General features: G+C 33.8%; 1 protein-coding gene across 3 annotated transcripts in view; it reads left to right on the top strand.

Moving 5' to 3' along the window:
* Positions 1–1,062: 1,062 nt before the first annotated feature.
* Positions 1,063–16,419, top strand: part of LOC123671306 (protein doublesex-like) — a 190,077-nt gene continuing 174,720 nt past the window's right edge. For all 3 annotated transcript variants that reach the window (XR_006746074.1, XM_045605058.1, XM_045605057.1), the window contains exon 1: positions 1,063–1,813. Coding sequence is in view for 2 of the 3 variants with exons in the window: in XM_045605058.1 (XP_045461014.1) it covers positions 1,384–1,813 (430 nt within the window). In the remaining variant the exon portion in view is untranslated. The remainder of the gene's footprint in view (positions 1,814–16,419) is intronic.

The raw sequence follows: 16,419 nt of genomic DNA, 5'->3' as shown, positions 1-16,419 counted from the left end.
GTAGTCTGTTCCCGGTATAACCGGAAGTTGAAGAGATCCGAAAATATTCTAGGGAGAAGGATGATTGTCTGAAATCTTCACATGCAAAATTTTCAGCAAAAAATTATAATTGGTTTTTCATAAACGTCTAATAGGCCATCGCGGTGAATCACCCTTTATAACTCACTTCAACCGAAAAAGTAGCTTATGCCCTTTTGTCTTTAAACTGTCGATAATGATTTCATAAACTGGTATAATCAGTTATAATATCACAAGATCATAGACAATATTCGATTATACACCGATTCACGAGACGTAGTTCGCGAACTACATCGAGTGAAGAGGTTTGTATAATCGAAATATATTGTCTATGTTCGAGAGGCATGCGTTACGATTATATAACGAATAACTTAAATAACTATAACCAAAGCACTGCATTTTGATAATTCAATGACATTTCACTGAGCTTGACTTTTATTTTTTGGCGAACGTCCAAGAATGTTACTATGGAAATGATCACAATATGCCAGGAGAAGAAACATCAAAACGATTAATCCACGTCGTCAAGTAGTATATTCACTTATCAATACGGAATATTCAATATGGAAAATTTACGGATTCTCTTGGTTCATCAGAATATGAGTTGTATAATCATCATAAAAAAGTAGGACTACAAGAAACACCCTGTATCTCAAAAACAAAGCGTTTGTGAGCCCATGTATATAAAACTTTTTTCTTAAGTCATCCAGGTAATATCCTTTTTTTTTGCATCTCCAATCTAGGAACAACCTGTATATTTTCTCAGTTAGGAATATTCAGAAATTACATTAATGTTTGAACGAATATTTCGTATTACGATTTGAAATTCACTACAAGAATATATGAAAAAATGAATTATTGTAAAAAATTTGCCTTGCTTTCATCTTTCGCCCGGAATCTAGCGGATAATTTCACAAAAAAAAAACGCCTCGAACTTGACATCTACAAGGACAAGGAAAACACAAGTTATGACGAAGTCAATCGAAGCGCGAGTGAGGAGCCCGTCGATAAATTCGTCGACCAAGAGAAACTGAGAACATTTGACAAAAGCGCATTAAACTGCAGTCTGCACATGCATTTCCCCTTCCAACTTGCTCAAAGTCGTAAATGAGCCCCCTTTGGCCCCGCAGTCCCGGTGCAGCTCAACAGACTCACTTGCCTCATGCGATACTGACTGACAGTTTATTTCGCGACGACCGCCACTGCATCAGACCGCGTGCACTTTCTGGATCCGCGTTCACGTTCCGAAATATTAACCTGTTGCTTCCCCGAACGCACACTCGCACGTGCACAGAGTGAAGTGACCAGTGACCCTACAGATCGGATAATATGTTCTGTTTCTGATTCGCGCGAAAAACTATCACTATGTCGGACAGTCAGGAGTTCGAGATTAAAACTGACACGAATGCTTCCAGCACCTCTACCAACCCTAGGACACCCCCGAATTGCGCCAGATGCCGAAATCACAGGATGAAAATACCCCTTAAAGGTCACAAGAGATATTGCAAATACAGGAATTGTGCATGTGAAAAATGCCGGTTGACTTCGGAAAGACAGCGGGTTATGGCCATGCAGACAGCCCTGAGAAGGGCTCAGGCCCAGGATGAGGCTATGGCTAAAAGTGGAGCCATAGATCCTCATATTTTACAAAACACACCATCACCGATTTTGTTGAAAAGAAAGCTGGATTGCGATTCTTCGTCTTCTTCACAGTGTTCGCCGCCTCCAAAAATTATGAGGACGATGTCACCCTTAGCTGAACCTCCCACAACGTCTTCATCTATGGGAGCTGTTGGTAAGCTAAGATACCATCTCTTTTTCCATTGAATCATATATTTTGAACGGACCATTAGAATATCCTAATCTAATTAAATAACTGCAAAGAAGATTTAATTTCTGTGCGAAAGAAGAATGTGGCTGCAACTTTTACCATGAAAATTTTTAATTTTATCTAGGTACTTCGATGGAAAATTGATTCGTTTAATGAATCAAAAAAACCGAAAAGAAATTAATATAATCTTTCTGCTAACGTTTTGATTATTGTGGAGTTTAGAGCCCCACAATAATAAATGCATTTTATATTCACAAATACCTATATTAACCAAAAAATGAGCTTTTTCGTTTAAAAATAGTTCGAAGAACGTCACCTAAGATGTAAATATAAATATTCGCAAATTGTCACAGTGTTGCAGAGAGAAACACATCAAGTTGATATAAGTCACATGAGTAAGCAATTTAATTCATAATTTTCGAGCACCTGGAAATATTTATATGAACACTAGGCATCTGAAGTTGAAACATTTTGGTCGAGAATTATTCTGGTGTGTGAACCGATAAGTTTTTTGAATGGCAGTAATTTAGGTATATCGTTGAAGTTTATTTGGTCTGAATCGTTGAAAATGTCTCTTTGGTTATAGAATTTTTCAATAGAAGGAATTTAATTTCTCCTGATAGAATGAAAAAATCAAGTGTTATTTTGAGTTATAACTAATGAGTTAATTGATATTATTTAATTATTGACACAATGAGAATTTTGAAGTTCAGAACAATGTCTGCAATTTCTGTTGATTATTATTTACAATTATTGAGTGTATTGATGATTCTCCATTTCACTAGCGATATTATACAGGAATTTCTTCATATTAATATTGCTCATCTGACAGTTAAATCACTATTTTTATTGAATTTTTAGTTATATACTTACTCCAAAATATTCACATCTTTTATAATTTGGAAGTTGATAAATTTGAAGATAAAACCAGATTATGAACATGAAAAATGTACTGTTGGGTAGATTAAAATTGCATTAGCTAAAAAACTTATCCACCTTCTCTGCCTGCAATAGTAGAACTATTGGAAACATTTGAGCTTTTGGGACAAGCTAGTGATGTGAAGAATGGAAACCATATGCGTCGCTTAAGAACAATTGAGAATATTGCTACTGTAGCCCGTCGTGTTGACGAAACCTTTTTTTGGGAATTAGGCATTCCACAAACAACATAACACAGTGTTTTGCATGAAGACAAGGCCGTAACTAGAAAAAAATATTGCGGATCTTGCGATAATAAAAATAAAAAATTATAATAAAATAGAAAAAGTTGAGACTATTTTCAGTGAAATTAGAATCGTGTATTTCTGAAAATAATTTAAAGGGGGTCCAGACCCCATCGGACCCCCCCTCCCCCCGGGCTACGGCCTTGCATAAAGACTCACCTCTTGAAGCTTATCACAGTTTAGTTACCACAAGAACTCTAGCCAGTCGATCACCAACAACGTAGTATCTTCATTGTTCGAGTCCTTACCGTGTTATTTCTTGAAGAGGTGATAACAATTAGCAAACGCGATCATTTCTCAACGTGTTATTCCTCAAAGAGGTAGCCACCGCAATCTTGTAATTTAACACCTTCAGGCATTTTTCTTTGGGCCACATGAAAGATAAGGTCTATGCCAATGCTCCAGAATCGATTCAAGACGTTGAAGAGAAGATGCAATTCGTGAAGTTATCAAGGACATACAGCCGCAAATGTGCGAATTGGTTATGAAAAATGATGTGAAAAGTATATAATGCTCCAACCGTAGCCGTAGCTGCAGATATAGTTTTTCATCGTTGATGGCACACCTTCCTTTTTCCAATGAAAAAAACATCTATTGATTTCTCCTAAAATATATTCGTTTTTTTTTTCAATAACAACATGAAACCTCTATTGGAAAACCATTTATTTGCAATCTACTTCTATACTTCGATTGCATTCAAAATCAATTTTTGTATTTTTGGAAAATCTAACGAAATTAAATATTGCAGTTTGTTTTCGGGTTGAACACGGATCATTCCCTTCATTTCTAGAAAATCCCCCTGAAAATCAATGATTATCTACAGAACAAATCTGAATTGGTCAAAGTTAATGGCTACAATAAAAACCTGAATTTCCTATCAAGAGCGAATCGGATGAAAAAGCTCGTTCTGAAATGTCTGAATTTCAGTTTTCTGGGAAAACATTCCACGGTGCAGCAGACTCATCGTTTCCTACTGGTTTGAAATAGGGTCTTGACAAATAAGCTCCATTGTAGTGTCTTTCTTGAACAGAAATAGGACAAAGTTCGGCATGCTCGGCTATTTAGTTTTTCCTACTAATTTTGAGAATATCGTCTACCTACAGTTTTGAATGTAGAGGAATCCTACTTTATTCCTATTATAGTGAAAGATCCACGAGTTTATGTTTTAGAAACGTTAATTAACGTTGTGTATAAGTCCCACTTACCCTTGATGGAAAATGCTATAGTCTGTACTGTTCCGACATTGTGATCCTTTCTTATAATACAAGGACAAGGGCAGTGTCGACCTTCATCTAAATAAGCAGTCATGAAATGATGGGGAAATGGTTGTGGTTGAAAATAAATTTCATTCTTTGGAAGATAGGCTCATGAAGAAAAATATTGGAGTTGATTTTATATTGATCTTGAACTGTCCTGGATAGAATCCTAGTGATTTTTTATCTCTTATGAGATGAAATAATTCTTGCCCATAATTTACCATGATAGTATTCTAATTTTATGGAAAACTTTTTTGAGGAGAAAAATTCGAAATAAGTCACTAGGAGTACCTACTGTCTACCATTATTTGCACCTAATAAGGTAGAAAGACTATCTAATATCTATCTTATTGGATTAAAGTTACTACTAGTAAATTTTTGGAGTTCAATACTTTTTATTGTTGCATTGCTTTTTTTTTTAAACACGAGAGATGATTTTTCTCAAAATATATAATTCAAAAATCAAGAAATATTTTGTTCATTAAGAAAATTGACTCATTTGAAGGGTTTTCCAATAAGATGTTTCAGTTTGGGGTCGAAATTACCGAGTATTTTTGTTGAAGAATGAATGGTTGTTTATTCCATTATGAAGAGAAAGGTATGCCACTAAAAGTGGGAAAAGATATCAGCCAAATAGCTGCCATGGCTACGGTTGCAGCACTATATCCTTTTCATGATCAATTCGCACAATTGTGGCTGTATGTCCTGGACGAGGTCCTGGATAATTTCACGAATTGCATCTTTAATGCCTTGAATCCATTGTGGAGCATTGGCATACACCTTATCATTCATATAGCTCTGAAGAAAAAGGTCTCAAATCAAAACTTCTCGGTGGCCTATTGTGAATTGTGATCACCTCGTTTCTTGCAAAATTGCGATTGCTTTATTGCTTGTGTGTGTTTGTTTGTGTATTTATTATCAACGAGATGGCACATAGTGATAATGAACGTCATCGATATCAATATATTCTAATTCTGGCCATAAAAAATCATTGGGGAATGCCTAATTCCCAAGACAAGGAATGGACAAACTTGGGTTTTCGTCAACACAATATTTGTTCTTAAGCGACTGGTCCTGAGAGCTCAAATTTTTCACCAGTTTCACTATTGCCGGTCGAGAAGTTGCTTCAGGACGACTCAAATGTGTTATCGTTTCGCTTACTGTGACTGCAAAAATTTCATCACTTTTATAGTGAATTTTAACAATTTGAATGCATTGTTGAAGCGTGCATCATTCAAACTTAAACCTATCATTGGAAAACCTTTTGGAACCGACGCCAAACGAGGTCCTATATAACTTTGCGCAGCTTGGACGATTCCGCTAATGACATTCGTGGACAAAATCACGAACTATAAACGAGAGATTCTCTCAAAACAAATATCATAAGCGAAATTGCAAAAAATTTAGAAAGCTCGAATGATATTTCACGAGATAAATAACAAAAATACCGTGCTAACTCAACAACAAGAAAAGTAACATCTATCATGTGTAAAATTTTTGTAAGAGGTGAAGCTAGAATTAGCTAATGTGGATTTTGCCTTACCAGCTTGAAACATTTTATAGTGAAATAGTCATTGAAAAAAAAACAGACAAATAGGTCTTGAGGCAAAATGAGGTCTGGGTATTTTCTGCCTGAATGAATTTTTCAAATTATGCTTTTGAAATAAACTTCAAATTTCATTCGCCATCTAAAAGTGCATATTAGGGGGAATCCGAAAACGACTGTTCTCTGTAATTTTTTTATTTTGTACTCAGTGAATTTAGAATTGACGAAATCGCTTTCGATAACTTATACGATAATGTATAGCAGTTAAAATGATAAAGCACATTAATACATATCCAGAAGAAAAAGAACAAAGGAGTGAACTGTTGAATTCGATTCCATTTCGAAATAGTTTAATGTCAAAGAAGACTTACAAATTCGAAAATATAAAGTGGAGCAAATTTTGCAATAATTATTCAACAAAATAATCTCAATTTTAACATAAATTGATGATTTCTTCTATTTTTCTTCAGTTTGAAAAATACAAGGAGTGAATAGGTAAATAGAGTGGGACTTTTATATAATTTCCTTTGAACAGAGCCTGCTTAGATAAAGCCAATTGAGAATTGCTAAATGAATTGAAAAAATAATGGTGAGTTGAGCAAGTTGAGCTGACGCCAGGAAAGCAATTTTCAATTTTTCTTCAAAAAGCTATGTACCAACTATATCCAGATAATTTTAGTTAATCATAGTAAGGGCGGAATAGACATTGCATAAGGGATATTGAGAATCAGATTGTTAATAAGCAGTTTTCAAGTAACAACACATATTCTCTTTATGAAATTCTATTTCTTATTAGTAATGACTATTCCGAAATAAGAACTATCGAATCTGAATCAGGATCTGACGGGTAGATTGTAAGAACTGTACAGCGTGTTGTAGACAATTTTGTAATTCACGCTTAGGTTCCCTAGTAACAAAAATAACTTCGCACTGTCATTTATAAGTCTGGACGTCCTTGTTATTGAAGGAGATTCTTGAACTGGAAGGTATGACATTCTTTAATTATGTTGAAGAATAAATAAACATTCCTCGATGATACCGGGTACCTGTACTTGTTACAGATATGTGCATGAAATACCAGTCATGTGACTAATCAGGATAGTTTTTTCGTCCGTAATATAATTTCTGGCATATGAAGATGTCAATTTTTGATTTAGTAAAGAGTTTTTGGTTTTTGCGTGGCTGCGAAACTTAGCACCATTCGAACGATCAAAACATACATTCTGGTAGAATTAGGGGAACAGACAAAATATCAACTAAGTTTGTAATTATTGATTTCTCTTTGTAGCCTATTTTAGCAAAATTTTTTTTAATTGTAGCTTGATTCATCGGGAACACAACTTTTCAAATTCCGTCCTAAGATATTTTATTTTTTGTTATATAACTGGTGAACAAATAGAATGAAAAGGCATCAAACTACAATTGAAAAAGTAATTGCTGATTTCGGCCGAAGGATTCAACAGAAAATGATTTACTCGTTGAGATTTTCTCCGTTATCCTTATTTTGCCGGTGGGTATATTATCTATTCTATAAACACTAATAATTAAACATGCCATTATTCGAAATATTTTTCAGGAGTATGTAAATGTTCTCAGCAATATTAAAATCCAATTCTGACTATAAGAAGAATCTTCATTTTATCTTTGTAGTAGCCACATAGAGAAAAAACTTACCCATCAAAATTTCTAAGAAAAATAACACACTGAAATATGTATTTGAAAAAATGTTGATAGCTTTATGGCTATATGGCATAAAAGAAAGTATTTGCCATCATCGAAGTAACACAATTACATTCAGATACGTAACATAAATCTTCAATATAGGCTAGGTTGCGAAGTACCATTTGGTACTACAACAGTGTTCTACTGTAACTGGATAACAAGAAATTGAGCACTCCCAGATAGTTAGGCTCCATTACCATAGTTGTGTACACTATTCGAGCCAAATTGATATACCAAATCATTTTTTATTATTTATATTGTTTGTCTGTCCTTGTATATGAATAATATCAATATACTATGTCCGTGTTCTTATTTGTCTACTCAAACGAAAAATATATGGATTAATTTAATATAATTGTTGTCGAAAGGCATTAGTTTCCTTCTGACTCCAAATTCAACTCTTTACAAGAACAAAATTCGAGAATTTAAAATTTTACAAAAGATTTATTTAACTAGTCGAACAAAATCTTGCATCAGTATGTGGTCTCAACTCAGAAATAATCTAATACTTATATGACAATTTATTCAACTTGACTTATATATACTTTTACCAAATTCGATACAGTCATCATCATTCATCATGAATATACATATTAGCATGTGTTGAAGTGTAAGAGGACTTCGGAGGGAATGTACTTTATATTTATAAAAACTTAATGACAAGAGACTCATTAAAGCTGTTTAATTTATATATCACCGAGCTCGAATGTAGACAGCTCAAGATAATTATTTATTTGATGCGAAAAACCTTAAATAGAAAAGAAGACATCTAGAACATTCATGAAAAACAATATAAAAGACTACAACTCTTAATTATAGATCATCAAAATAAAATTGAGTTTAAATTACAAAAGACTGTAGTGATAATGAGCAACTCAAAAAATACAATCATCTATTCTCATTACGATTTCCTAAAAAAGCTATTCACTGATTGACTTAAGCTTTTAATTTCCGAAATAGCTGAAAATTCAGGAGAAGTGTATAGAAACCTATGTACTTGATAAATTGTTTGCCTATGGTAAATTATTTTTTCTTATGTGACGGAATATCTCTACTCCTATGATATAGGACTATAAAATATTCATATGTAGTGAATATTATGCTGCGGGGTTTGAATTTATTCTGAAATCTGACTATAATTTTGAACATTTCCACATCTCCAGATGGTAGAATATATTGTAGGTATGAAGTACCTATTATCGTACCAATTCTTTGTTGATTCTTTATTTCAGATTGATAAGGTTCTTGAGCGATGATTTGAACTGAATTTCATAGATACGGAGAAAATCTCAGGATAATATTCGGTGGATATTAATTTTTCATAGACTTATTGATCTCACTTCAAAAGTTAAACTGTGAAAATCTGACAAGAGGCAATATTCTGAAATGCATTCGCAATTGAAATAACTTATTGATATGTTTCTTTCGATACGTTGAAAAAACTTTTTTTTTAAAACTGGTCCTTTACGATGGGTTCACAACCCATCTAGATAAAGAATCGAATATATACAGTAGAATCTCTGAAATTCAGGAAAATGATTTGATAAGATCCATCATCTCTAAGGTACAAAAAATGGAGAATCCAAAATCTCTTATCTGATAGAAGACAATTTTAATCACTTTCACAATAGAATTTTGAGCATAGGTAAGTTTGGAAATCAATAAATATCGAGATCAACATATAGGAGTCAAATTTTAATTGTTCAGTCATCGAATCAAATTAGTAGTATGAATTATGTGCCTGTTTTCAAGCGTAAATGCACAAGAGTTTTTTTAGATAATCTTCCATTTTTTTTTTACGAACAATAGTTATTTTAACAGCTTCAAAATTTAATGAGATAAATGAGATTGATCTAAACTATGACAGTGAAGCTAAATCTCTATTGGTCGAATCTGGTTCACTGAAATATTGATTTTGTAGAAATTCTGGTTTGATTTTCTTTGTTTCTGACCACACAAAATTTTTCATGAAATTTTTCATTTTAAAATGTTATCTGATATGATGTGTTGTTGCGGAAATATTGAGTATATCTTCTTCTTGAATTTTCTAATTGGAATTATGTGATAATTTTGAAATTTTGCACGAAGCTTGAAATCGTTATTTTATATCGACATGCAAATTCTCAAGACTATCAGTTCAGTGGTAATGGAAATATTCGCTAATTTTTTTGTTATATATCTATATCTGCATATGAAATCCTTAAACACACTGATGTTGAGATAATCGAAGTATTGTTGAAACTAAAATTGTGTATTAATATGTATGTAGGTACATATATTCATCCAATCACCTAGGTCAAATGAGTTAATTGCAACGAATTAATTAACGGCTATGCATGCCAACATAGTGGTTTAGTTACTAAGTGAAACTACATCTTGATTTATTGATCAACTATTACTGAATCTAAAGGACGTGTTATGAAGTTCAACTTGTGGTTATTCAAATATTTCAATATTATCTATTTATTCTCACTTTCTGAAAGGGAAATGTCTCAATCGTTACCTACTTGTTTCCTATCAATCAGTTTGATTCGAATATTTTTGCGTCCTTTCTTGTCACAAGTTTTTTATTTGTCTGGCACTTCTCCTTGGCAAGACTTTAATTTCTTTGTGCCACTTCAATTTCGGACGGGGATTTTATAGTCATTGCTAGTGACTTCCCCATCAATTAATTCCCCTAATGTGAGTATTCAGTAGGTATACAGGGTGGTTCACCCTCGGGTTCATCTATTTGTTATAAAATATATGAACTTGTAACGTCCGATTCGGAAGATATTTCAATGGTTTTTGAAATGAATTTTCCTTTATATTATAGCAATGGACTAGTTTTCATTTTTTGTTAAGGATAAATTACAAAAATTTAAATAAAATGAAACAAAAATGTGGAAGAATCGTTGAAATATCTCTAGAAATGAAAAAGTTATGGGACTTTGAAGTTGCGCTTGGAAGAATCATTTCATAGTACGTGTAAGTGGCGTGACGTCACACACTAGACGACTGGTGTTCGCAGAGTACTTACGAATTCATTGGTGTACAATCACTTGTGCCGTTCGTGTCGTGTTTTGTTCGTTACACGATGGCTGAAATAACTTACTTTATACATAGTACATACCTACATATAAATTACTTTTTCCTCTTTTTACTTTTTACTCCTCACATAAAATTTTTTTGCCATTGATAGACTTCAACAACCAGTACTCAACTACAAACTGTTCATGAAACGTTTTTTAAATAAATCATCGTTATAAGTTGAACCATGATGTAGCAAACTCAAAAGTAGATACTTACTTGAAAAGTTTAACTCTTTTTATTTCAGCACTGACATAAAATGGATTTGAAAAAAAAAAACTCCATCACTGCGAATATATCTATTTTAGGCAAATTGTCACTTTGTCCTTTCAAGAAGCCTTCTTCCATTATGGTGACATAAAAACAAAATTCGAGTTAAAACTACACTGTACAACTACAAACGGCGCGAGAGCCTTGCCGCGGCTAAGTATTTAAACGTAATTCATGGTGTAGCGATCACAGGCGAGTGCCGTGACGTCACAGACCAAAGACGTTCCGCGCTAAAATACGTAAATTTAAATAATCTATTTCTCAGTCATTTATTGATGGATTTTCAAAATTTTTTCACTGATTTATCAGTTTTGCTCTATATTTCAATTCTATCGTGTCAAATATAGTATTATCAATATCACTAAACTAATCCATTTTGAGCGGAGTTATCAGTCATATACGTTTCGTATCTTTCATTGTCTTCATTGGCTTTTGCGGAATTGTATTACATGCAATAGGTAAATTTGAGGATAATCCCCCATTCCTCTGTGAAGCAATTAAATCTGCTCTTGCATTGACCAAAATTGTTGTAAATGAGTATTAGGCAAATTCCAAAAATTTGCAACAGTATTTTCCCAACTGATGTATTATAACTACTTGCCTAAAATCGAGCCGAATTGTTTTTTTCGAATATTCAAAGAAGCGGCAACTTTTAAAATTCTCCGAATGACATGCAACATACTTTCTATAATGTGGCATAAATATTATATGTATTCCTAAGCCATCTTCTTTTTGTAATCGGGTAGGGTTGGATCAAAAGTTTAGATTCAAAATCCACAATATCATTCGAATGTGGTTTATTGAATTCACCACGGCAACATTCATTGACAATGCCAAAAAAATTAACCCTACGTTAATATCTTAAGATTCTTAGATGCTAAACATACCTTATTCGTTAAGTGTATGTAATATAATAGTTGCGTTATAAATGCCATGATTTTTCATCGGACCAAATTGTTGATTAAGCCGAATGAAATGTGACGTCATTGAATTCGAACTTCAATAATATGAACTCGCACTAAAAAAGTTATCATGTTTGAACTTTTTCAGTACCTATGATATGGAATTGATGAAATTACAACACACATAATATTCTGAATTACGTATTTATATTCACTTCATGAATTAACGAATGAAAGCGATTGTGTAAAATTCTACTCTTATTTATGTGCGAACACATCAAGAATTCTCTGTATTAGTTAGAAGTCGGAGTCAATATCCACTAAAATATACGAAGTGGATTAGTTTATATTCTAAAATACTCTTGATGTGTGTATACCTGACGCATATTTTGTTTTATATGCATGGGTTCTGTGGTTTCATCTATTATTAGTGTATTTAGATTACTGCACGCAGTTGCTGCCGTGTTGATGTATTTAGTCATTTTACGACCCGAGGATTCAAACTTTCATAATATCAACTTCATCAACGGATGAACGTTATATTATCTATGTCCTTCTGAAGAAAATAGTAATTTTTCGGCAACCGTCCGGGAAGTGAGCACTTCCCGGACGCTTTTTCTCTGAGAAAGTAGCATTTCCCGGCCTAGTCCGGAAAGTACGTACTTCCCGGACTAGGCCGGAAAAGAATCATAGAATCCATAGCAACCGAGATAACGGCTGGCAGTTCATATGAAATTAGTTGTCAAACATTTGCATGTTTTTTGATCGCAATCGCAATAAAATATGGAAAGCAGCAGCGATAGTGTTATTTTACATGGTTGCCGAAAAAATATTGTACGCAACACGCCCGAAAATGGTTTTTTTGGACTCACAGACTTCCAGGACTCGCTTACGCTTGTCCTGGAATTTTGTCTATTCGTCCAAAAAAACCCTATTTTCCGGACTTGTTACGTAAATTACTATTACGTAACAAGTCCGGAAAATAGGGTTTCTTCCATTACTTCTTATGCACGCTTGTGAGCGTCTTATTATCGAGTTGAACACGTTGAATTGTTCTAAATGTTGCTTTATAGTCTATCTAAGTTTCTCTGTCATTTATTCCATCACGGTGATAGAATCTAGACACTACAGATCTGTTAAGCGAGGTAGCTATCCATCTTCGCAATTCGCATTGAGCCAATTGCAATTTGAACCTTTCATCCATATTATGCATTTAGGACAATAAAACATTATTTTCGAGAAATTAAATTAAATTTTTTTGTAATATGGCTTTACAACCTGTAGAAAAATGGAACTGTTTATTATTCAAAAGAGTAACGTTTTTTCAATTGATTTTTTAAATTGAACTTCAACACCCTGTAAGTCCGAATCGAAGCATTTTGACCTATAGTTTATTAGAAAGTCTAGGGTTAATTTTCGATTTTGAATCCATATTTACTTTCAGGGCACCTGTATGTATAGTATACATATATACTATTATTATTGTGATTCATTTTCGTGAAATACACAAGTGAAAACCAAGAGAATCTGATTCTACAGTGATTTTGATCTCTTAATTGTTATCAGCAGTTTTAGAATAGGAATATCATCGCATCTGTCCTTCGTAGAAATACCCATACTGACCAATTTGCTCGTTCGATGAAAACGAGAATCTCGAAAAAATAATTTTCGTACGCTCTCGGAACGAGTCCGACTGAGATGTCCCTCGCGAATTTATTCGAAAATGCTAATTTAATCTCGCCTACATTGTAAACTTGGTTATTCACGCACAGACTGTCCCGATCAAACGACCGCGTGTATATATTCAGGGAATCCGACAAACAGGTATGTTCCGAGAATCCTTGATGAAAACTGTGCTCCACTAGTAAAGGGTCCAGTTTGTATACGTCTAGGTCTAGAAGACTTCAAGTGATGATATCAACTCAAATTAGCATCTGAAACTGGAAAAAGTCCTATCATTTATTTTTTTTTATTTAATAATTACACAAAGAAAACTCCTCGGAGTTATTTTCAATTAATTCCTTACACACTGAAACAATTTATTATTCAATGTTATAACGGGTGTTTTTTTTCGAGGTTTATAACTTTAAGTTGGCATTACTGTTCAAGATGGCGACCGATTCAACAGCTGTCAAGTGATTTATTCTCAGTTTGATTTGGCAATTCATCATGAATAGACTCACGCCTGAACAACGTTTGAAAATAGTGCAATTTCATTTCGAAAATAATGGTTCTGTGCGGAATACGTATCGCGCACTACGTCCATTTTATTTTGTTTAGCGATGAAGCGCACTTCTGGTTGAATGGCTACGTCAACAAACAAAACTGCCCCATTTAGAGTGAAGCTAATCCTCAAATGTATGTCGAAACACCGTTACATCCAGAAAAACTGACTGTTTGGTGCGCTTTATGGGCTGGTGGAATCATTGATCCGTACTTCTTCAAAAACGATGCTGGCCAGAACGTTACAGTCAATGGTGATCGGTATAGACTTAGAGCCATGATTACTAACTTTTTCATTCCTGAATTGAACAACCATGATGCCAGGAGCTGTGGTTCCATTCCAACAAGACGGCGCAACATGTCACACAGCTCGTGCCACAATCGATTTATTGAAAGACACGTTTGGTGATCGCCTAATTTAACGTTTTGGACCTGTGAATTGGCCTCCAAGATCTTGTGATTTAACACCGCTAGACTACTTTCTGTGGGGCTATGTAAAGTCATTGGTCTATGCGAATGAGCCATAAACCTTTGACCATTTGGAAGACAACATTCGCCGTGCTATTGCCGATATACGGCCACAAATGTTGGAAAAAGTCATCGAAAATTGGACATCCAGATTGGACTACATCCGAGCTAGCCGTGGCGGTCATATGCCAGAAATCATATTTAAAATGAAATGCCACAAGATTATCTTGCGGATAAATAAAATTCATGTCAATCGAATAATCCATCGTTGTTTTATTGCAATTCAAAGTTCTATAGCTCTGAAAAAAACACCCTTTATTGTTCAATTAAACCATTAAGGCCAATTTCAGAATTACAGAATGGGAAAATAAATATACAAGAAATGAAACATAAAAGTTATATACTGAAAACAAGAAACATAATAAAACCCAACAGAAATCAAATGAGGCCAGGCTTTAGCGAAAAAAAGTCATTGAGAAAAAAGCTCAATAATTATGAGAAATATGCCCACGCCAGTAGATATACTTATTATTTTTTCTCCGATTGACAGCAAATATTAATTCTTCAGACACATATCAAACTGCAAAGTATTACTTTTCCGGCCAGGTAGCAAAGTAACTACATCACTGCCTAGGCAGCTAAGTGATTATTCTCAATGCGAATAAAACATCGACATTCTGGAAGAGTAAGTTTTTCCAAGTCGCCATCACTATCTATAATATAAATATATCCGATATTTTTCCAAGAAACTGTCAGATATTTCATAAGTTGTCAAACTATAATTATCCTAGACATAGACATTTCTATAGCGAGCAACCATTCCAACAGTTGCGATTTCTATCAAATTTCAATTCAAATTTATCACTACAGGAATATATAATATTGTGGGAATTATATTAATTTGCAAACAAATTATCCTACATGTATCATTAAAAACAATCGAAGAAATAATTATATGTTTAACTTGGCAGCAAAATAGATTGACTGCCTTTGCTGAATTCCTATAAGAACTATCAGCCGCGGCAGTCAATCTACAGCTTTGCTGCCTAGTAAAACAAATAGTGATTTTTAAAAAATAATGAACTTACAACTACCAAAAAGCCAAGAAAAATATTGCAAAGATATAATATCTTCTTGTTCATCTCCTTCCGTTATGACTGAGGTCCTGTGTTTGCATCAATGGTTTTCCAGGCGCAGTTGGGATGATGAAGACCAGCTTTCATGTCATCTTATAGGTGGTATCACTTTGGGATGAAGAACATTTTTGGTTTCCGAATTCAAATTTTCCAGTCGCAAAAAAACATTTTATTTTAGTGTCTGTCGGTCTATCCACACAACCATGAATTTCCACAATTCTCATCCGAGTGTAATGACATTTCCTCAAATTTTGAACCTGGAATGGTCTCAAAAGATAAGGTTGACTCACTGATGATGAATCCGTCTTCAAATTTCATTCTGTCTAGCCGTCAAGAACTTGAAACCTGTTATTTTTAAAATAGGTTCAGATCTCAAATAACAACATATTGAACTGTAGCCTTATGCCAATGGGTCGAATTTTTTTTTTTTTGATATTTCCAAGAATCAAAGGTTGATGATGAATAGGTGGTATGTTTGTCAGAACAGTACTACCGTAATTGACTGACAATAAAATACCATTTATTATCGACTCATAATGAAGTATTATTACGTATTATTTTTCTAGCTTTGTGGGAAATGGGTTAGTCCAATAGACAGCTAGCTCTCCTACTCTAAGCAATACTATGTATTTGTAAACATTTTGTTGTTTTTTGAGTAGGTAGTTTTATTATCATTTAGTAAAACTACATTTATTGAAAGGTAACCTACGAATGACGTTAAAATGAGATCAAAAACTAACTAATCAAGACCATCG

The sequence above is a fragment of the Harmonia axyridis genome, chromosome 1 (assembly GCF_914767665.1).
Source record: "Harmonia axyridis chromosome 1, icHarAxyr1.1, whole genome shotgun sequence".
In the NCBI taxonomy this organism is placed as follows: Eukaryota; Metazoa; Arthropoda; class Insecta; order Coleoptera; family Coccinellidae; genus Harmonia; species Harmonia axyridis.
This window is presented reverse-complemented; position numbering and strand designations above follow the sequence as displayed.